Here is a 24,365-nt window from a genome sequence, read left to right as displayed (position 1 = left end):
ATGTTCATTGGCAGCATGTTGTGCATGTAAAAACAACCTGGTGTCACATTCCTCATCATCAGATGTCAGATCTTCAACAGCAATGAGAGTTTGTATAAGGTGCATTACAGTTACACAGTGACAAAGGTCTCCATGTGCGATGTACAAGCTTAAGTCCTTGCCCACAGTGGTAAGATCAGCATCTCGCCACGCAAGATAGAGGAATTCTGCCATTGCCTCTTTGTTTGTTCCATCTGATAGAAACTTTTTCCATTGTGTTGGTGTCTTCTGATCACATCCATAAATTTTCATCAGTTGTGTACCACCAGCAGCTCTACATGAACGTTCTAGATTTTTAATACTCATTTCCGGATACCGGTCAATCACAAAGTCTATCCATGTACAGTTGTGCTTCAAAGCAAGCTTGACTATGTACTGCAGAATGGTGTCGGCAAGCTCTCCAAAGGTATGGACCGAAGGGTTTGAATAACCGCCATACTATCAAAGAGAATAGCGCCATCTGTTGCACCACTGTTCTTCTGAGGTCCCAGTAACTGTTGCAGTAAACTTCGTCAAGAACCTGGTGTACTGTCTGTAACAGGACTTGTGGTATCGCACCTCCAGAGAGACGCAGTCTTTGTCTTAAATATGCACAAGAATGCTAGTGTCTTTCTTTATCTCTGCAGCTTTCAGCAACTGGCCTGTAAATAAATATTATATATTATACATTACAAAACTAAATTGTAAATAAAAACCATTAACCGTTAAACAATTTTGAGTATTTTGGTTGTAGCAGTATGCAAAACAATAAATAATTTATAAACATTACATAAATTATGTAATTGTAATTTAAATTTAGCCATGGTATCCAGCATATAGCATAAAACTTTAAAGTTACAACTTGTGTGTGTGTGTGTACCCACCTGCACACAACGTTTCTGCCTGATGGTCCTTCTGTCGTTTGCCTGCCACAGTAATGTACTTGTCCGTTTTCTTACAAATTATGCACAAGGCAGGAAGCACAGGACCTGCACAGGCTACTGGCAGGCCCGTCATGGACCTAAGTTTCTTTTTAGGACATTCAGTTGTTGAGGTACTGCTACTCGATGACACAGACTGGTCTTTGTGAGCATCTTGAATTTCAGAATTCTGTATGACTTGTCTTGAATTTCAGGATGCTGTATGACGTGTCTTGAATTTCAGGATGCTGTATGACGTGTCTTGAATTTCAGGATGCTGTATGACGTGTCTTGAATTTCAGGATGCTGTATGACGTGTCTTGAATTTCAGGATGCTGTATGACGTGTCTTGAATTTCAGGATGCTGTATGACGTGTCTTGAATTTCAGGATGCTGTATGACGTGTCTTGAATTTCAGGATGCTGTATGACGTGTCTTGAAGACCAGTCTGTGTCATCGAGTAGTAGTACCTCAACAACTGAATGTCCTGAAAAGAAACTTAGGTCCATGACGGGCCTGCCAGTAGCTTGTAGCAAGTGGAATTAAACCCAGCGTCTTCGGGAACATTTTCAAATTTAATTTCTAGACAATGTTTGTATGTTTCTGCTATTCTCTGATTCTCACCATGCAAACCAAGCCACCGTTTGACGTTATTTATGTATGTATCCCATCGTGTGTGTGTAAAATGGACGCGAGATGCCCTGCTGTCCTCTACATCTGCCTTTTTCAACCTAACCACCTGCATATCCTCCCTCACCATGTCCATAAACCTCCTCCTTTGTCTTTCTCTTTTCCTCCCTCCTGGTGGCTCCATCCTCAGCATTCTACTACCAATATACGCCATGTCTCTCCTCTGCACATGTCCAAACCATCTCAATCAAATGTCTCCAAAACGTCCTACATTCGCTGTCCCTCTGATAAACTCATTTTTAATCCTGTTCATCTTCGTCACTCCCAATGAAAACCTCAACATCTTCAGCTCTGCTACTTCCAGCTCCACCTCTTGTCTTTTACTCAATGCCACTGTCTCTAAACCATACAACATAGCAGGTCTCACCACAGTCCTGTATACTTTCTCCTTTACTCTGGCAGATACCCTTCTATCACACATCACTCCTGCCACTCTTCTCCACCCACTCCACCCTTCTCTCTCCCATTCACACACATGTACTCTGTCTAACTCCTACTGACTTTCATTATATATATAAAGCTCAAATACCACTGACTGACTCACTCACTCATCAGGAAATTTCAAAAACCACTGAACGGATTGCAATGAAATTTGGAACATACCTTTCTTTTAGGTCTTAGGTGCTCACTAAGAAAGGGTTTTGAAAAATTCGCCCTGGATCGCGGCTAACTCGCGAAAAACGCGATTTCTCACGCATTGTAAATTCTTCGAAATAACATTACGGATCCTAATGAAACTTAGTACATTGTTTCTTATAAGATGTTAGATGCACGATAAAAATTATTTTCAAAGTAGTTTGCCCTGTATCGGTACTACAAAGGGGTAGTACGTTATTTGTTGACGTTATTTCTTTGGAGGAAATTTAATAATTAGCTAAAGGTGCTCTAATAATTTTTATTAGGGCTCCCTCGATGTAAAATAAGTCTTTAAGTGAATAAGTGTTTACTGGATAAAGATTTTCTATTTAAGTTACAGTCAAACTATAAAAATGAGTGTTCAACCATCACGTACTCTCTGTACGACTAATATACAAAGTCAGTGCAGTAACAGTAAGTAAAGACAATGGTTTACAGGTTGAGGCCTGTATTGATTTCTATATCACCTAAGAGCCCATCGGACTCTGACCTCCCCTACCCCACCTCGCACTGTCTGGATAGTGGGTAGACACAACATAGTCGGAGCTCAGTTAAGTTCATGGTCCTGACCAGTACAGACAGACGTTCTGATCTCTGATCATCCAGTCCTGCTCAGTGCTTACTGCTTATTGCCATATTGCTTAGCATTCAGCCTTTCGTAGCGAAGCACGGGTACTTTCCGCTAGTACGTATGTATGTATGTATATATATATATATATATATATATATATATATATATATATATATATATATATATAACTTGCTATTTTGCAAGTTCTCCCACTTAGAAATCATAAAGGGGTCTGAAATTGTCATCGTAGGTGCATGTCCACTGTGAGAGACATAACCAAAAAAAAAAAAAAATCCAGAAATCACAATATATGATTTTTAAACTATTTATTTGTATGATACAGCTGCAAATAAGTATTTGAACACCTGTCTATCAGCTAGAATTCTGACCCTCAAAGACCTGTTAGTCTGCCTTTAAAATGTCCACCTCCACTACATTTATTATCCTGAATTAGATGCACCTGTTTGAGGTCGTTAGCCGCACAATGACACCTGTCCACACCATACAATCAGTAGGAATCTAACTACTAACATGAGCAAGACCAAAGAGCTGTCCAAAGACACTAGAGACAAAATTGTACACCTCCACAAGGCTGGAAAGGGTTACGGGTATATTGCCAAGCAGCTTGGTGAAAAAAGGTCCACTGTTGGAGCAATCATTAGAAAATGGAAGAAGCTAAACATGACTGTCAATCTCCCTCGGACTGGGGCTCCATGCAAGATCTCACCTCGTGGGGTCTCAATGATCCTAAGGAAGGTGAGAAATCAGCCCAGAACTACACGGGAGGAGCTGGTCAATGACCTGAAAAGAGCTGGGACCACCATTTCCAAGGTTACTGTTGGTAATACACTAAGACGTCATGGTTTGAAATCATGCATGGCACGGAAGGTTCCCCTGCTTAAACCAGCACATGTCCAGGCACGTCTTAAGTTTGCCATTGACCGTTTAGATGATCCAGAGGAGTCATGGGAGAAAGTCATGTGGTCAGATGAGACCAAAAATAGAACTTTTGGGTCATAATTCCACTAAACGTGTTTGGAGGAATAAGAATGATGAGTACCATCCCAACACCATACTTACTGTGAAGCATGGGGGTGGTAGCAGCATGCTTTGGGGGTGTTTTTCTGCACATGGGACAGGGCGACTGCACTGTATTAAGGAGAGGATGACCGGGGCCATGTATTGCGAGATTTTGGGGAACAACCTCCTTCCCTCAGTTAGAGCATTGAAGATGGGTCGAGGCTGGGTCTTCCAACATGACAATGACCCGAAGCACACAGCCAGGATAACCAAGGAGTGGCTCTGTAAGAAGCATATCAAGGTTCTGGCGTGGCCTAGCCAGTCTCCAGACCTAAACCTAATAGAGAATCTTTAGAGGAAGCTCAAACTCCGTGTTTCTCAGCGACAGGCCAGAAACCTGACTGATCTAGAGAAGATCTGTGTGGAGGAGTGGGCCAAAATCCCTCCTGCAGTGTGTGCAAACCTGGTGAAAAACTACAGGAAACGTTTGACCTCTGTAATTGCAAACAAAGGCTACTGTACCAAATATTAACATTGACTTTCTCAGGTGTTCAAATACTTATTTGCAACTGTATCATACAAATAAATAATAATACATTGTGATTTCTGATTTTTTTATTTTTTTTAGATTATGTCTCTTACAGTGGACATGTACCTACGATGACAATTTCAGACCCCTCTATGATTTTTAAGTGGGAGAACTTGCAAAATAGCAGGGTGTTCAAATACTTATTTTCCTCACTGTATATATATATATATATATATATATATATATATATATATATATATATATATATATATATATATATATATATACACATACACACTGTGTATGTATATATATATATATATATATATATATATATATATATATATATATATATATATACATACACACACACACACACACACACACACACACACACACACACACACACACACACACACACACACACACACAGACACACACACACACAGTTTTTCCTATTTTGTTGTCTTACAACCTGGAATTAGAATGGATTTTTTGGGGGTTTGTATCATTTGATTTACACAACATGCCTACCACTTTGAAGATGCAAAATATTTTTTATTGTGAAACAAACAAGAAATAAGACAAAAAAACAAAAAACAGAGCCACATTTTGCAGCAATTACATTATGAATCTATAAGCTTGGCACATCTAGCCACTGGGATTTTTGCCCATTCTTCAAGGCAAAACTGCTCCAGCTCCTTCAAGTTGGATGGGTTCCGCTGGTGTACAGCAATCTTTAAGTCATACCACAGATTCTCAATTGGATTGAGGTCTGGGCTTTGACTAGGCCATTCCAAGACATTTAAATGTTTCCCCTTAAACCACTCGAGTGTTGCTTTAGCAGTATGCATAGGGTCATTGTCCTGCTGAAAGGTGAACCTCCGTCCCAGTCTCAAATTTCTGGAAGACTGAAACAGGTTTCCCTCAAGAATTTCCCTGTATTTAGCGCCATTCATCATTCCTTCAATTCTGACCAGTTTCCCAGGCCCTGCTGATGAAAAACATCCCCACAGCATGATGCTTTCACCACCATGCTTCACTGTGGGGATGGTGTTCTCGGGGTGATGAGAGGTGTTGGGATTGCGCCAGACATAGCGTTTTCCTTGATGGGCAAAAAGCTCAATTTTAGTCTCATCTGACCAGAGTACCTTCTTCCATATGTTTGGGGAGTCTCCCACATGCATTTTGGCGAACACCAAACGTGTTTGCTTATTTTTTTCTTTAAGCAATGGCTTTTTTCTGCCCACTCTTCCGTAAAGCCCAGCTCTGTGGAGTGTATGGCTTAAAGTGGTCCTATGGACAGATACTCCAATCTCCGCTGTGGAGCTTTGCAGCTCCTTCAGTGTTATCTTTGGTCTCTTTGTTGCCTCTCTGATTAATGCCCTCCTTGCCTGGTCCGTGAGTTTTGGTGGGTGGCCCTCTCTTGCCAGATTTGTTGTGGTGCCATATTCTTTCCATTTTTTAATAATGGCTTTAATGGTGCTCCGTGGGATGTTAAAAGTTTTGGATATTTTTTTTATAACCCAACCCTGATCTGTACTTTTCCACAACTTTGTCCCTAACCTGTTTGGCGAGCTCCTTGGTCTTCATGGTGCCGCTTGCTTGGTGGTGCCCCTTGCTTAGTGGTGTTGCAGACTCTGGGGCCTTTTAGAACAGGTGTATATATATACATGTGACACTTATATATATATATATATAAAATGGTGGGCCGTAATTCTAATATTTGTTCGATGAAAGTTTATTAATTTATTCCCAACAGTCTTGTGACTGACAGTCACAACAGATAGTGATTACGTACCAATCAGATTTCAAATTCAAAGCTAGCTGGCCCAGAATAGCGTCAGCATTTTTTCATCCTCTGGATGGCTGGTCAGAGGGAAACTCTTACAGCCAAGTTCAACTAGCAAAACATGACCGTAGCACTCTGCACACATTAGACATTTTTATGCCTATAGAGGAAAAGAAATTAATTTGGTCTCAGACATACTTAAAAATCCATATTCAAGAAAAGCTACACATTGTGAGGAGAGGTCGGCCAACTCCAAAGCTAGCTAGCTTGTCTCAGCCTGGGAAAGGGTTTGTTTTTCACTTCCACACCAGAAAATATGAGCGGTACCACTGGCTTACAGCCTCTGAGGAGTGGTGCAAATTATGAGCATGCATCTCTGGTGAGTAGGTTATATTTTATTTAAATGTTGATGTTTTTGTCATGTTATATATATATATATATATATATATATATATTGCTAGTTTCAGGTAAATATAAACACTTAGAATTAACACATTTATATATATATATATATATATATATATATATATATATATATATATATATATATATATATATATATATATATATATATATATATATATATATATATGGTCTCAGAGTTACAATGGTTCAACTTATGATTTTTCGATCTACGATGACGATACAGCAAGACTGTAAACCTATTTTAAGTTTCACACACCAGGCAAATGTAGCAGCGTATGCGGTATGATATGTTGGGATGCTGCCAGTATGTGTGCATCTATCACCTTGTGAGATGCCTTACTCTCACCAATGGTTCAGTTGTCTCGGTATTAGAGCGCTTTTTTTAAACCTGTGTTTTAGGGTCCAATTTTAGCAATTGCCTCTCTCCTTGATTTACAATATTTTTATATTATTTAATACAATAATCTTATTATATAAGTTGCGATGGGGTCATTGAAATGTATCCCTATTGCCAGTTGCATATTACCTGTATATATAATTTGCTAATTCTATGGTTTTCCATATCAGCACATAATAAAAATCAAGTGGTCCTTATCAGGTCTTAAGTAAATACAACCTCAAATAAACAACATGAGATTTTACAAGGTGTAATTATTTATTATTACAAAAATAAACACTTTATGATTTATAACATGAAATAGTAATGTTTTGTATTACTTTATCAGTCGCTCACATAATTTTGGAGAAATTTTGCCTCACTCTTCTTATCATTGCTTAAGTTAAATGAGGTTTGCAGGAATAGGTTTATGCACAGCTTTCTTAATGTCCTTCCACAGCATTTCAGTCAATTTGTTTAAACTTTGACTGGCCCACTGCAGCACCTTGAATCTGTTCATTTTAGCCAATCTTTTTCTGTTTGCATAGGTTTGCTGATGTGCTTAGGATCATTGTCCTTAGGATCATTGACCCAATTTTGGCCAAGATTAAGCTGTCTGATCTGACGGACAAATGGCCTTACATTTGACTCAAGAATACTTTGGATTACAGAAGAGTAAATGATCAATTTGCATGACCAACTTAACTGCAAGTTGCCTAGGTTCTGTGGCCAAATAAACAAACTAAAATCATTACCCCTCCACCACTATGCTTGACAGTTAGTAAGATCTGTTTGTGCTGATATGATTTGTATATCTCTACTGCAAAGTTTTTTCATTACTTGATAGAACATTTTTAATAAGTGATTGTAAAGATTAAACTTACCTATATTTTGAGAAACTCTAACTATTTTATTAAAGAATGCAAAATACATGCAGTTAAATTTTCTTTGTGCAATTTAAATCCTTTTTAGTCAGTTAAGTTTTTAAACATTTTAGAATAATTTATATCACACAACCATATGATAGATTTGGTTAGAAATGGATAGAAAAACAATTCATAAAAAAAATGGTTTTGTGTATCACATTTTTCAAACCTTTCAATGTCTGAAGGCAACAGTCCCAGCCAGAGCATTGATGACACAGTCAGAGTGGGGGCTTCAAATGCCATTGACTGGGAACAAAAGAAAGTTTAAATCTTAAGGCTATTTTAATAATTAAAGTTCAGTGCAAAAAAAGGAAGCAGTACAAACTAAGGCATAAAATTAAGCAATTAAAATGTTGCAAGTACTTACATCTGAAACAAACACCATTATGATGAGCATTCTTATATCAATCAACAATTTTATACATTCAGAGATTTAATGGTAACAAGAACATTCACAGTAAATAATTGAATGTACTTTTTAATCTTCACTAGGCTTTACTGTTTAGAGTGATGTTTTAAATAGCAGTAAAGATAAAAATGACTATACTAGTATATACAACTGCACCTCTTAGACCCCTAATTATGCTAAAATCTAAAATTAGGAAAAAATATTTAAAAGGTCAATCAAACTCTGAATTAATAATTTAGAGATGAATTGTGCATATTTGAGATTAAACTGGAAAGTATAGATTGTATACTGTGGTAACCTTACAAATTTAAGTATTGTGATTTATCCTCATGAACACAAGCTTAGGATGCATGACACATCACAAGATACCACATACATTGTTGATTTAATACAATCTGCAATGTTACAATACTTTAGCAGGCCATACTTACAATTGATCCATACTTATAAATGCACATGATTTCAATCCCTGGGTTGGGAAGAAGGAGGAAAAGAAAGAAACAGCATTTCTACATTTACAATAACCATAACCATTGTTTGCCAGATAAACTATTTATTTTATTTATTTTTATTTAGGTTAGAATTTAGGTCATTATTTCATTATCTTCTGTAATAAAGGAAAACATTTCTACCTAAATACCATATCACTGACTTTTTTAATTGTTGTTACTATCAATAAAATTGCACCTGTACCTAATGCATAAAATACTACCATGTGGGTCAGCATCCATCAAGGCAAATACAGGAATATGCAGTGTCTCCCATAGTTTCTTCACCATTAGCCTGCTGTTGACATCTGGTACACCTTTTCCCTAACATCCACAGAGACAAATTGTATTTAAGAACTTTCTACTAGATGTTTAATTATCGTTGGTGGTGAATGTCTTGTTATATTTTGTTCCTGTAATAAGTCTTTTGTAATGATTCTGTAAGTGTTTGTTATTTAAAGTGTTAGGGGTTATAAAGAACCACCTTCTGATGCTGTTATAATGAGAAAATATAAAAACTCATATACACACTTTGTACAGTATCCTATTATGTTTTATATTATATTGTAAGAGGTGAAATACTGATTTTTGATTTCCATCATAAAAGAGGTACACCTTGCATGGGCTACTGTATTGCTGAACTATTCTATCTCTGCAGAGTAAGAATAAGCTTCTCTCCAATCTGTAGGATTTGTAAAGATCTATGACACAAATCTAATATACAGTAATATAAGACCAGCACAGATCTGTGCCTGCCGGTCTTTTACAATGAATTTAAGAAAGATTCCCCAACAATCCTGGTGAATATTGGTCTAACAGGATCCCTGAACTAGGAATAGACAATAGACTGACAGTGTGGTGGACAGTGTGGTACAATGGTGGCCTAAAGAAGATAAAGCAAAAGTGGTGACACAAACAGGCCCTAGCCTGAGTTTAAACTTGACTTGAACTGACACTAATAAACGTCAATGTCAGAAAAGCAAGGGAGAAATCCCTTATTGATACTTTCTTTAAAGTCTCTTTGCATGCTTACTCTATACCCTCTCGCAGCAGTAGCAGGACCTACTACACAGATCTTGAGAGTTGCAGGACTTTTAACAGGGGGCATTTTGCCATCTCCTGTGAGACAAAAATGTCTGCCTCTGCTTCATATCTTTCTCAGAAATGACTGACAATTTTATGGTGGAGTTTCCATTCCTAGTGTGTGAGTTTGTCTGGACAGCAAGTCCGCTCCCACATTTATATGCCCCAGAATATGCCCCAGGTCTCATGTGCAGGAGGCCCCAAAGGTATCACCATGGATGCAGTATGACCGCTATGAGACCTAAAACCCTTTGAAGGTAATGGAAAGTAACTTTAGAGACCCTTATGGACATCATGGGCCTAGAAGCTTATGAAAAACCTCCCAAATTGGAAAAGCGCATCAATCTTTGAGCTCAAAAGCACAGAAAGGCTGACCTCCTTGCCCAATGGCTGTGTTTTTACATAAATCCTGAATGGGAAATACAACATTAAACAAAATACAATGGCTCTACTTTGAAGTTCTATTCAGACATCTTTGCCAAACTCGGCAGGAAGTATGCCACCTTTAAAAATATCAAACAACTGTGTACCAAACAGATCTGTGATTTTAGCTACTTTATCCAGCATGACTAAAAGTTTGTTATGCGGATAAAAATGTTACTCTTCAACATGCCCGCTCAAGCCCAGCAGTTTTGTGTATTGCTAGTCTTGAATAACTCTTGATATGGCATTCTGTGAATTTCAATAGATACAGTGCCTGTTAAAAATGTAGAAAAAACAAGTGTTTTATTGTTTTTGATAGACACATTGATGTTCTTTTGTTTATATACAACTGAAAAAGTAATCTGGTCTAGGTAAATAAACCAAATAAAGTATATAAAATGAACTTCATTTTCATTGAAATTCCCTCATTTGAACTACAGCTTTATACACACTAGAGTTAGGGTTAGGGTTAGGCTTAGGGTTATTGATGTGCATCGTGTAAAGGTTGCTAAAGGTGTCCTTTGTTGTTTCTTTATGATCTTTAATTCGAGGTAATCTCCCAGCAGTTCAATAGGATTTAGGTCAAGTAAATGGACAGGCCATTCCAGGAAATAATATTTCATCAACTCTTTGCCCTTTAAATAAAGCTTACAGTGTAGAAAGCATACACTGTCTTGTTGTATAGTGAGGTTCCAATGAAACTTATTTAAAATGAAATTGCAAAGTGTTGAATGGTAGCTATTGAGTTCAGTATTCCTTTTACTTGGAATACATCTTCAACCTTACTTGCTCCAAAACATCCCCAAACTATTAACCTTCCACCTCTTTGTTTGACTGTGGGTGTTAGGAAGTCTGGTAACATCATCTTTCTTGTTCTCTCTCTTACACAAATCTTTCTGTTAAAGCCAAAAATGTAACATTTTAACTCTGTCCACAGAACTGTCTCAGTCATTATTTTCTAAAAGACTGTTCTTGTGTTTTTGCCTTTTACTGGTTTGCAGAATATAAACAAATAGAACATGCATGTGTCTTAAAAGATGTTTTTCAACTGTGGAAAAGGTGGTTCTAGGATAGGATATATCAGTGACTGAAAGATCAGTTACAATAACCAATTATGCAATAATTTAAGTCCACGTTTTGTTTTATTGGGCTGTTTATGTATGTTTTAACAGTGTAAATGTAAATGTTTTAACAGTGTAAATGTATTATTTTTGTAGACAAAATAAGGTAATTTTGAATTTGATGGCTGCCACACACTTTAAAAAAGTTGGAACAGGGCCATGTTTACCACTGTGTAGCATACCCTTTGGAGTTTTGGGAGAGGAATGTTGTCCCACTTGAGTCCAATACAAAATTCTACAAACCCGATTCCAAAAAAGTTGGGACACTATACAAATTATGAATAAAAACAGAATGCAATGATGTGGAAGTTTCAGAATACAACATAGATGACATATCAAATGTTTAAACTGAGAACATTTATAATTTTAAGGGAAAAATAAGTTGATTTTTAATTTCATGGAATCAACACATCTAAAAAAAGTTGGGACAAGGCCATGTTTACCACTGTGTGGCATCCCCTCTTTTAATAACAATCTGAAAATGTCTGGGGACTGAGGAGACAAGTTGCGGAGTCCAATTCTTGTCTAATACAGGCTTCTAGTTGCTCAACTGTCTTAGGTCTTCTTTGTCGCATCTTCCTCTTTATGATGCGCCAAATGTTTTCTATGGGTAAAAGATCTGGACTGCAGGCTGGCTATTTCAGTACCTGGATCCTTCTTCTGTAATTGTAATTGATGGAGTATTTGGTCTGGCATTGTCATGTTGGAGAATGCAAGGTCTTCCCTGAAAGAGACGACGTCTGGATGGGAGCATATGTTGTTCTAGCACTTGGATATACTTTTCAGCATTGATTGTGCTTTTCCAGATGTGTAAGCTGCCCATGCCACATGCACTCATGCAACCCCATACCATCAAAGATGCAGGCTTCTGAACTGAGCGCTGATAACAACTTGCTTTGTTTTTAACCTATAGAGTTTTAGCCGGCAACGGCGAATAGCACGGTGGATTGTGTTCACTGACAATGTTTTCTGGAAGTATTCCTGAGCCCATGTTGTGATTTCCATCACAGTAGCATTCCTGTATGTGATGCAGTGCCGTCTAAAAGCCCGAAGATCACGGGCATCCAGTATGGTTTTCCGGACTTGACCCTTACACACAGAGATTGTTCCAGATTTTCTGAATCTTTGGATGATATTATGCACTGTAAATGATGATAACTTCAAACTCTTTGCAATTTTTCTCTGAGAAACTCCTTCCTTTCTACACTATTTTATGCCGCAGCATTGGGGGAATTGGTGATCCTCTGCCCATCTTGACTTCTGAGAGACTCTGCCACTCTGAGAGGCTCTTTTTATACCCAATCATGTTGCCAATTGACCTAATAAGTTGCAAATTGGTCCTCCAGCTGTTCCTTATGTGTACATTTAACCTTTCTGGCCTCTTATTGCTACCTGTCCCAACTTTCTTGGAATGTGTAACTCTCATGAAATCCAAAATAAGCTAATATTTGGCAAATGTTTTCATTGGTGAAAACTAATGATAAATTGCAATACTAAGATGTTGCTGGTGAGATTTTTTGTTATTATTTATAACTTTAGACATTTATTTAATAATTTATATACATATCTACCATTTTCTTAATATAAGATGGGTTAGGGTTAGGGTTATTACACATGACAGAGCTACTCATATCTATTAGTATACAATCTATTACATTTTACTGTTTTTAACCCAGACCCATGTTGGTCGAGCATAATACATTTTACCAGTTTATATATTAAACAATCTAGACTAACAAAAAATTTGACATTTGACATTTTGACATTCTGTCATTATGAATTTCTTCACTGAATAAAAAAGTAAAGTATCAGGAACAAAATAGTAAAGGTCCAACCTCTTACAACATCTCATGATCTAGTCTCACCTAAAGCTCCACAATTACATTTACAATGCTTTATAATAAGACATTATAATACTTTATAATAAGACAGGAAGAGCTGCTTGGTCTTACCACAGATAAACCAACAACGTTTGTTAGATCCCATTCCAACTCAATTACTGAAAGATTAGTTACATACAGCTGAAGAGACTCTTCTGAATATTATTAACTCTTTGCTATCTTTTGGTCACGTCCCTAAACCCCTCAAGCTGGTGGTTATTAAACCCCTTATTAAGAAACCTAATTTTCTTAATAAGAACAAACAAACAAACACTTAAATTACAGACCCATTTCAAACATTCCATTTATGTCTAAGATTTTAGAAAAGATTGTGTCTGCCCAGTTATGCTCCCTCTTACAAGGAATTAATATCTTGAAGAGTTTTAGTCAGGTTTAAGGCCCCCCTCATAGCACAGAAACTGCTAGTTTTAAAATCATAAATGACCTTATTTTAGCTTCGGATTAAGGCTGCATTCATCATTTAGTTATAATAGCTCTTAGTGCTGCATTTGACACAGGGATCAATTACAGAATTACATAGGCATTCAGGTATAGGCATTAAGTTGGTTTAGATCCTACCTGTCTGACTGATACCATTTTGTAGATTTAAATAAACTATTCAGGTCTATTCTAGTAAAATATGGGGTGCCAAAAAAGATCTGTTTTAGGACCTCTGCTTTTCATAATTTACCGTACTTTCCGGACTATTAAGCGCAAAAATAAGCCGCACCCACTGAATTTGACAAAGATTTTTATTTTGAACATAAATAAGCCGCACTTGTCTATCTGTGGCTCACCCTGTTGGAAATCCTTGACAGGAACAAAGATTTCCTTCTGGACGCCCTGGTATTTCCCACTGACTTGTTTGGTGACGGCGAAAATATTCAGAAGGCGAAGAAACAGCACTACTTTCCTCCCCCAGCCCCACAGGGCTGCTCAGCAGGTGCAGCCCCAGCCCACCATAAGGCGTAACCACTTATCTAGTTGTAGTTTGGGATTCAACCATTATGTGTTATTCGACCTGTCAGGCCACTGACCAGGAGAAGCTTATCCGCAGAACGCAGAGCTGTGGAAAAAGTCAGAGCAGCTGTTCACATGCTGGAGTTCCCTAAAAAAAAGGGGGCTTCCTGCGAACAAGCAGACCCTCAGCAGGTGTATTGTGGATGCTATCTCATCCTCTTATGAGTCCTCTGGTCATCCTGCACTTTTCAGGATCAAAGCTTACTCCACTCTGAAGCCTCTAAGGCCTGGTTCTCTGGAGCTTCTCTCAAAGACATTTGTAACTCTGTGGAGTGGTCTACCCCACTGACCTTTGTCAGGTTCTAAACCCTTGACCTAAGGGCCACTTCTGGCTCCTTTGTCCCCCGGCCTAGCTGTGTTCATCCACACTAGGCAGGGACTGGTCAGTCTGGCGTGACACTTGTTCTCAAAGCATTGTTGACACAGCTCGAGTTCCTGAAAGGAAACTTCTATATGTTACGTATGTAACCCTGGTTCCCTGAGGGAACGAGACGCTGCGTCTCCAGGCCAAACTTTCTGCAGCGCTTCCTTGCATAATGTTGGCCCCACCATGTGCATTTATAGCTTTCTGGTTGTGACATCACCCTGCCTGTGAAATCACGCCTTTTCATTGGACAGATTTCACATGCGATTCAGAGCATAGACATGCGGAGGTGTTCACAAAGTGATTTCTGACGCAGCATCTCATTCCCTCAGGGAACCAGGGTTACATACATAACCTAGAGACAGTCATTCTCACAAGCTCCTGAACTTTGGATTAGCCTTCCCGACAGTGTTTGAGTCTCAGACACACTCTCCCAGTTTAAGCGTAGATTAAAGACACATCTTTTTAGCAAGGCCTAGACATAACACATCACATATCATAACCTTGTGCTCCAGTTAAACTGATAAAATGCACATTATCATCTTGTACTCGATAATATTATGAACAACAACTACGCTAATTCCTCTGAACCGCTTCTCTTTCTCTACCCATTCCTAGGTATCCAGAGGTTGTGCCAGCTCCAGTTGTGTCCCACCTAATGAAGATTTTGGACCTTCAACGTGAAGATGCTGACCCCGCGAACATCCTGAACCATCTAGAGACATACCAGTGCCATTAAGATCCCATTTATTTGGAACAATTCACTGGAATTTGGACAATAGACTTTGTGGATAAACAACCTCTTAATCGCTACTCATAATAACATTCCACAATTTCAACTGACTGTATAAGACTGATAAAAGGACATTACTTAATCACACGCTCTGATGCTGATGGTATTTCTCTCTTTCCTGTGCTGTGCTGTAATGTTCTTATGATTTAAAATCACACTCTTGATATCACCCAAATGAGGATGGGTTCCCCTTTTGAGTCCAGTTCCTCTCAAGGTTTCTTCCACATACCATCTAGGGAGTTTTCCCTTGCGACATTTAGCCAAAGCTTGGCAGGGATAAACACAAATACAGTGGGGCAAAAAAGTATTTAGTCAGCCACTAATTGTGCAACTTCTCCCACTTAAAAAGATGAGAGAAGCCTGTAAATTTCATCATAGGTACACCTCAACTATGAGAGACAAAATAAGAAAAGAAAATCCTGAAAATCACATTGCCTGTTTTTTTTTAAGAATTAATTTGCAAATTATGGTGGAAAATAAGTATTTGGTCACCTACAAAAAAGCAAGATTTCTGGCTCTCACAGACCTGTAACTTCTTCTTTAAGAGGCTTCTCTGTCCTCCACTTGTTACCTGTATTAATGGCACCTGTTTGAACTCGTTATCAGTATAAAAGACACCTGTCAACAACCTCAAACAGTCAGACTTCAAACTCCACTATGGCCAAGACCAAAGAGCTGTCAAAGGACACCAGAAACAAAATTGTAGACCTGCACCAGGCTGGGAAGACTGAATCTGCAATAGGTAAGCAGTTTGGTGTGAAGAAATCAACTGTGCAATTATTAATGTTACGTCCCAGTAGATGTTCGTGGTGTTTTTCTCTCTCTATTGTTTCTCCTTCCTGTCATTTTCTTAAGGTTCCTCCCTGTTTGGACTGCTATTGGCTAGGGAAGTAATCATCGTTTGTGACGTGACTGCTCTTGTGGCCAATCCGGTTTGCTGCTGGGGTTTAAAAAGAGGACTGTGGGAACGTTAAGGAGAGCACCTTTTGTTTGTGCCTTGTTGTGGTTTAAGCATTTATTCTTGTTTTTTTTTCCTTTCGACTTGGGTTTGTACAACATTTGTTCAGTTAAAGTTTAATGTTGTTATCTTGTTTGTTTTCGTGTGTAGTGTTTATATTCTGATAACAACTTTTGCGTTTCCCCAAGGAGTGTTGGGCAGGTAGTATGTCATGTGACTTACATCTTGTAACACGTAGATGGTGTTATGTATAGAGACACGAGCTAGGAGTGTGCGCTGCTTATGTATTTTGGGTAGTTTAGGGTAGGTAAGCTAGGGCGTGTAGAGGTGCCGGAAACTTGCTTTGTTTAGTGTTAGGTTAGTGGTTTATACTGAGTTAGTTGGGTTTGTTTTATTGTGTTCTTTTCTTTAGCGCCACTCCCCGCCCCTCTCTCCTGTGGGATTAATTATGTTTTTGGTTTTGATTAGTTGTGTAAATATTGTATATAAGTTGTCATTTCCTTTTGTTCCTAATTGGTCGAATAAATTCTTTGTGTTATATTTGGTTTATTTGTCCTTTTCCCCAGCCTATCCACAGAATGATCACAGTATGACTGTTACAGCTTCAATCCCTAGACTAACAAAAAGAAGTCGTAACAATTAGAAAATGGAAAACATACAATACCACTGATAATCTCCCTCGATCTGGGGCTCCACGCAAGATCTCACCCCGTGGGGTCAAAATGATCACAAGAACGGTAAGCAAAAATCCCAGAACAACACGGGGTGACCTAGTGAATGACCTGCAGAGAGCTGGGACCAAAGTAACAAATGCTACCATCAGTAACACACTACACCACCAGAAACTCAAATCCTGCAGTGCCAGATGTGTCCGCCTGCTTAAGCCAGTACATGTCCGTCCCCAGATCTCAACCCAATAGAAAATCTTTGGAGGGAGTTGAAAATCCGTGTTGCCCAGCGACAGCCCCGAAACATCACTGCTCTAGAGGAGATCTGCATGAAGGAATGGGCCAAACCACCAGAAACAGTGTGTAAAAACCTTGTGGAGACTTACAGAAAACGTTTGATCTCTGTCATTGCCAACAAACGGTATATAACAAAGTATTGAGATGAACTTTTGTTATTGACCAAATACTTATTTTCCACCATAATTTGCAAATAAATTATTTTTCTTATTTTGTCTTTCATAGTTGAAGTGTACCCATGATGAAAATTACAGGCCTCTCTCATCTTTTTAAGTGGGAGAACTTGCACAATGACTAAATACGTTTTTGCCCCACTGTAAATTTATTATTTTTAGATTTGGTTTTATAATCCTTACTTTCTGGTGTCAGAGTTGGGGTGTCATATGTTTCTTTCTTCAGGAATTAAATGTAGTCATAGTCAGTGCTATTTACATTTCACCTCAGGTGAATAGTGACACTGCTTTATGTGAACACTATAAGACTCAACATCAGACTCACCAGGATGCAGTGCTTACTATGCTTATCCATGCCAACCTCAAACACCAAACTTCTACCAACACATCACCTGCCCCACTAGAAGCAAAAGGATCCTGGAACTCTGCTACACTCCATTTCAACACAGCAATAAGGCAAGCTCATCCACTGTCTAAAATTAGACAATATAAACATATAATGCCTAGGCATAAAATGTCACACACTTTAAATACTTCTATTATATCTAATATTTGGACCAACTTTTGCTTTGATTAACATTTCAATACGCTTATGCAAGGTCACAACATACAATTCCATCCATAGTTGCATTCATATTTCACCCGGACCTTGTATTAATGATGGGAGTCAGAACCCTATGTAAAATCTTCTCAGCAAAGTTAAGGTCTGGACTTTATAGTGGCAACTCCATGAGTAAAATCATGTCTCTAACTGCCTGAAGCACTCTTTTACAAACTAAATCCTGGCACTGTCATCTTGAAATATGCCAATGCCATCAGGAAGGAAAAAAGAATTCAGGAAAAAGCCTGGTTTCAGTATATTCAGGTAGTCAGCTAAACGTAATAAAACAAAGAATAAAACTCAATTATTTTGTATCAGGGTAAATCTGGACTCCTTAAACCACATTACCTATTTCCATTACATTGTGACCTAAAAGCCACAAGGGCTCTGGTTCAAGTTTAAGCTCAGGTGACTTTGTTTGGTGTTTGATCTAAAAAAGTATGTATTTATTCCTTTGTGTTCCAAGGAAGGCTATGACTCCACTGTGATTTTGAGCAGAACCAGGCAGTAAATAAAGATGACAATGATACATGATGAATATAGATTTCTGTGCTCAAAATGTGATTATTATACAGCAATATTTGATACTTACTGTTATAATAATGCATGGATAGAAATGAATGCAAAATTCATCATCCACAAGTCTCTGGAAAGTTGCATCTTTTTCAATGACTAGAACAAATTTTGCAGATGACACAATATCTTAATATTAAGGACAACAAACAACTTCAAAGAACACATTGCAATGACTGTTTATATAAATAAAAAGGATACTTATGATTCCACTGACGCTAGAGGATACAGGTACCACCTAAGTTTATAACAATAATAATAAAGTCATTAAACATGTTATTAAAAATACAGAAGTCTATATAAAAAGTGATAAAGATATAGATGAAATTTGTAATAACAGCTGAAGCATAACACTATTGCAAATAATTTTTCAGTTAAACCTAAAATAGGCGATGCAAATGCAGTTCAAGACAGCAATTTATGATCAGGATTCAGAGGTCTTTAAACTCAAGATACACTGTCTAGGAAATTAGACAATATAAACATACAATGCCTGGGCAGAAAAAGTCACACACTTTATAACAGGGGTCACCAACGTGGTGTCCGCGGTAGCCCGCAAGGACCACATGAGTAGCCCGCTGACCTTTACTAAAAGTAAATGTTTCCTACTTTGTTAAATCATTGATGATAATTATTATGTGAAATCATTAACATGATCAGTGTCTTCACATAGATGAATATCAGTAATTATTAATAATAAACTTTCTTTTCGGCTTCTCCCGTTAGGGGTCGCCACAGCGGATCCTCCGCACGTTTGATTGGCACATGTTTTACGCTGGATGCCCTTCCTAACGCAACCCTCCCCAATTTATCCGGGCTTGGGACTGGCACTAAGAGTGGCTGGGGATGGTTCCCTGACCGGGAATCGAACCCGGGTCGCAGCGGTGGGAGCGCTGCATCTTAACCACTAGACCACCAGGGGACCTTATCAGTAATTATTAATAATATCATAATAAAAGTTAAATTAAGCAAATTTGTTATTTCAGATCAAACTGAAAACTGTGTGTATGAAACTGGTAGCCCTTCACATTAATCGGTCCCCAAGAAGTAGCTCTCAGTTTCAAAAAGGTTGGTGACCCCTGCTTTAAAAAATTCTATTATATCTAATATTTGGACCACCTTTTGCTTTGATTAACATTTCAATACGCTTATGCAAGGTCACAACATACATTTACATCCAGAGTTGCATTTATTTTTTACCCAGATTCAAACTCAAGATCTTTCACATTAATCTTGATAAGCCATATGCTTATGGATCTAATTTATGTACTGTCATGATAAAGCAAAATTGAGACTTTTTAAATCTCCAATTAAGGGAAATATAAATGCTACAATATAAGTATCATGTGTCATATGTACAGAAAACAGTCTATTACAGCATACAATAAAATTTTTACTTTGTGAATCCTCTAAGCAGCCTATGACAGAAATTAAAGACATAAGAAAAACAGACAACACAAAACAAAAATAAAAAAAATAAAGGCAAGAAACAGAAGTGTGTGCATGTATAAAGTGTGCAGTGCGCAATCTTGGAAAGCATGTGCAATGATCTATTCCTGACCCTCTCCTCGAATCTGCCCACTTCCTCTTGGCCTGCCTCTGGATGGTGTTCTTTTCAAAAAAAGGTAACTTTGTGCAGCTGAGGAGGGTTTCTTATCAACACCCTTGGGATCCATGTAATTACGGATTAGGAACAGGAACTTTAAGGATTTGGATTTGGACTGGAGTTAATGTCATCATTCTGCTACACTGACTCAGGACTACAGTTTGCATCTGATCATCACTGCACACCTTAACATTGTTAAGCTGTAATAAATGGACATTTGGTGCAACCCAGATGAGGATGGGTTCCCTCTTAAATCAGGTTACTCTCAAGGTTGTCTTCCTTATGCCATCTCAGTTGCCACCAGCTTGCTCGTTAGGGACAAACTTACACTTATAAAGAACAATCTCACTAATTCTTTCTTACCACATGATCTCTGTAAAGCTGCTTTGAGACAATGGCCATTGTTAAAAGGACATGAAAAACACTGGTTTTCTTCAGCAAAAAAAAAAAAAAGCCGCAGTGTGCGGCGTATGGGCTGAGCCCTGAAAAGCAGACCACCCGCCTCTGCAACCTTTAAAGCAATGCTGGCAGCACTCGTGTCTGCCTTTTTTGAAGCCAGCTTCTGCACCTGACGCACAGCACGAGGACTCAACCTCTTTAATTGACCCTTGCGAGGCCTGTTACAAGTGGAAAACCTTTGTATGACCCTGACCACTATACTGTAACTCAGTTTCATGGTGTTATCAATCTTCTTATAGCCTAGCCCATCTTTGTGGAGAGCAAAAATTCCAATTCTCAAATCCTCAAAAAGTACGCAAAGAACCAGACTTTAACTAAATACACAAATGTTCACGTTCCTGTCAAGCGAACAACAACAGGAACATGATGAATAGAACATGTGGCTTTGAATGGTTAAGAGACATACAGCTATCACAGCAATCACAGCTGCATACCAAAAAAGAGCATTACAAATCTTCTAAAAGAGAAAAAAAAAAACAGCAAAAATAATGAAACTAACTCAAAAATACTACCTATATACTGCACAAAGCCACGATACAGCGGAAAATCCGCAAAACAAAATTAGATATGTTCTATGTAAAAACCCACGTTACAGTAAAACTGCGAAAGCTGAACCGTGATGTGGGAGAGGGATTACTGTATATGCAGTACATATGAGTGTCACACAGTGGGCTGTCTCATTACATGTATTATAGTTATTCTTGAATTTACCCCTCTTTTTTGGAAAGGGGAGAGGGGCGCCAACCATAATCTTGCATACCCATCAGCAAATGTGGTTAAAATTAGCATTTTCTAAAATACGAAAACCAGCCCATTTGGTAACAACAACTAGAGTAATGACCAAGAACATGATAGTCACTTTTGTTGAATCCAGAGACCATGTGTGGCAGAAGGTGTATCATGCAATACACCTATGTGCTTTTTGACAGAGGTGCCAAACGGAAGCATCTACTAAGTGCAAGACACAAACCTTTCCTTTCCTGTGTCCTAAACTAAGGAGAAGCTTTCTTCTGGCTCTGACTCTATTTACCAAAAGTTAGCTCGAAGCAAATTGTAGAAACATCTCCAATATTACCCAGAGAAACAGAACAGAACTGAAGTTTTGGGAAAACCATAAAACAGAATATGAAACGATTCTGCAATCTGAGTGAACTGAACTAGTTACTTTTGCAAATACAATACTAAAACAAAAGGGAATATATACACCAGTGCCGGGCCGTGCATTTGGTACCTGGGCCTTCAGTGGGGACATACCCCACATAATCCACCTCTAAATTCCACCATTATGTCGCAATTATAGAAACCATCAATACTATACAGAAATACAATATAACAAGATGTTGTATTACAGCGAGAGAGAGGCATTTCACATATGGAGGTCAATACCATTTTTACTAAAGCAAGAGACCCAGTTAAGACAACTCCAAACCTCTACACTACAACTGTAACTGTGCAGCTTTCAATATTTGTAATAACATGACAAAAATATAAAAAATGTAAATAAAATACAACCTACCGTATTTTTCGGACTATAAGCCGCTACTTTTTCCCACGTTTTGAACCCTGCGGCTTAAACAACGAAGTGGCTAATTTATGAATTTTTCCTGGGTTTTTCCCGGTTTCACAAACTTCAAGCCAAAAAAATGAACCCCATAACATTAGACTAATGAAATTTCCGAACGTAAACGAAAAAAAAGCACATCACCTGTGTTCTGAGCTGCACGGCATCGCGAGAAAAATTTTTTTTTTTAAACGCACGATGATGCCAAAAGATAAACTCCCGAGAAAAATTTTTGTGAAAGGAAGGAGGAAGACCGTGAACAATGACTTTCTTGGTCGGCTACTGTTTAGATACAAGCCGTTTTAATGCGTTGAGTCAGGGTGAAGGGATAGCTCTCTAACTCAGTTGCAACAGAAATCATATAAGCACAGACAGGTTTCCAAAACTTGTGCTTTTTTATTTTTCTTGGCAACAGCGTTACGGGTTAGTCAAAGAAACTTAGAAATGAGCATCAGAAAATAATAAGGACATAATCCTCAGTCTTACACACACGCAGTAATACCGGAAGAATGCAGTGCCAGGCTATTCCCAAAATACCGCTTTGCTCCTAAAGGAAGCGCAACATATTTCACCCGTTACACCGTGTGTAACGTGTTTTTCGTTAAAGCCTGTGTAAAGTATATTTTATAGACAGGTGCTGCTTATTTATGTTAAAAATAAAAATATTTGTAAAATTCAGTGGGTGCGGCTTATATATGGGTGCGCTTTATAGTCCGGTAGTAACTACGACCGCCCGGATTACCTCATTCCTAAAGACTGCCGTGTGTGTGCGTGTGTGTGCTTGTGTGTATCTCTCTCTCTCGTTATTAAACCCGAGCGAGCTGTACTCCAGCTTCCGCCTTCCGTTCATTCGCTCCCTGACAGAATAACGGACCTTTAAAAAACATGATGGGGTTATTACCATGGCCTCCACGTGACCCGATCGGTCGCAGCAAGACCCACCGGGACAAGGGGAGGTTTCACTCTGCCGCGATGAAGCGACAACCAAGCTCGGTTTTGGATTACACCCGGAAGCTCGCAGCCGCCCCTCGCAATTTATCCTCGCCGGCTCAGGAACATGCAAGCGCGGCTTGGGGATGTTCGGGATCACTCCGGCGGATCTACCTTACAGCCCCCTCGATTCTTAGAGGGCTCCGCCCAGTGTTCCGCCAAGCGCTCCTCTCCGCTCCAGGGCTTCCAAGAGAGCTCCTCTCCACTCCAGGGCTTCCAAGAGAGCTCCTCTCCGCTCCAGGGCTTCCAAGAGAGCTCCGTTTCCGTTCCCCGGAAGGCGACGTATCGCCCCTGAGCTCATCCAGAGACGACATTTTGCCCGCAAATCACGCTGGAGGTGGCGTTGCGCCTCCGAATGCCTATGGAGGTGGCATGGCAGCCCAAGGTCCCTCCCGAGCTCCCCTGAAGGCGACGTCTCACCCCTGAGTTCCTCCGTCAGCGACGTCTCGCTCCCGAGCTCCCCTGAAGGCGACGTCTCGCTCCTGCGGGCTCTCTTGAAAGCGACATCTCGCCTACGAGCTCTCCTGAAGGTGATGTCTCGCCTCAGAGCTCCCCCTGAAGGGAGGGCACCTCCAAGTCCATCTGAAGGCGAAGCCACGCCTCCAAGTGCTTCTGAAGGTGAAGTCACGCCTCAGTGTTCCTCTCCAGGCTAAGTCTCGCCTCCGGGTTCCTCTCCAGGCGACGGCTTGCCTACAGGTTCCCCACAGCGAATTTTCAAATGGTAAAGCAAATATGAATTAGTCAATACTTTACAAAGCCTAAATTGGATATACCACTTATACTGCAGCAAGAAACCAGCTCTTGCAATGAATCCGGACCACCTGTGGCTGCAAATGAACCTCAATCTCCTGCTAAAGAGCCTAGACAACTATCGCCATCAATTAATTACGGAGCGTCTGCTAATGAAACAAAAGCGTCAATGTCATATGATTTTGGAACTTCACCACCAGACCTGTCAGATCTGGACGAGCCACCAATTCAGTCAAAATTGCAA

General features: G+C 39.1%; 1 protein-coding gene and 1 long non-coding RNA gene across 13 annotated transcripts in view; both read right to left on the bottom strand.

Annotated features, from left to right (window-relative positions):
• The window catches only part of LOC310715092, a 1,623-nt gene extending 4 nt beyond the window's left edge, over positions 1–1,619 (bottom strand). Inside the window, exons 1-3 of the long non-coding RNA XR_014530227.1 lie at positions 903–1,619; positions 509–680; positions 1–267 (exon numbers count right to left, since the gene is read on the bottom strand). The exon at positions 1–267 is cut by the window's left edge and continues 4 nt beyond it. This is a non-coding gene — a long non-coding RNA (uncharacterized lncRNA). The remainder of the gene's footprint in view (positions 268–508; positions 681–902) is intronic.
• spo11 (SPO11 initiator of meiotic double stranded breaks) overlaps positions 1–24,365 on the bottom strand; it is a 175,046-nt gene that overhangs the window by 92,312 nt on the left and 58,369 nt on the right. For 7 of the 12 annotated variants that reach the window (XM_083521234.1, XM_083521232.1, XM_083521235.1 and 4 more), the window contains 5 exons: positions 18,957–18,993; positions 18,775–18,884; positions 9,026–9,125; positions 8,745–8,782; positions 8,074–8,150 (listed from right to left, as the gene is read on the bottom strand). In XM_083521234.1, coding sequence (XP_083377360.1) covers positions 8,074–8,150; positions 8,745–8,782; positions 9,026–9,125; positions 18,775–18,884; positions 18,957–18,993 — 362 coding nt within the window. The remainder of the gene's footprint in view (positions 1–8,073; positions 8,151–8,744; positions 8,783–9,025; positions 9,126–18,774; positions 18,885–18,956; positions 18,994–24,365) is intronic. The other 5 variants (XM_083521233.1, XM_083521236.1, XM_083521239.1 and 2 more) reach the window with 5 other exon arrangements.

Source organism: Silurus aristotelis, assembly GCF_946808225.1.
Source record: "Silurus aristotelis genome assembly, chromosome: 19".
NCBI lineage: Eukaryota > Metazoa > Chordata > Actinopteri > Siluriformes > Siluridae > Silurus > Silurus aristotelis.
Note: the sequence above shows the minus strand (reverse complement) of the source record. Positions and strands in the feature narration are given on the sequence as shown.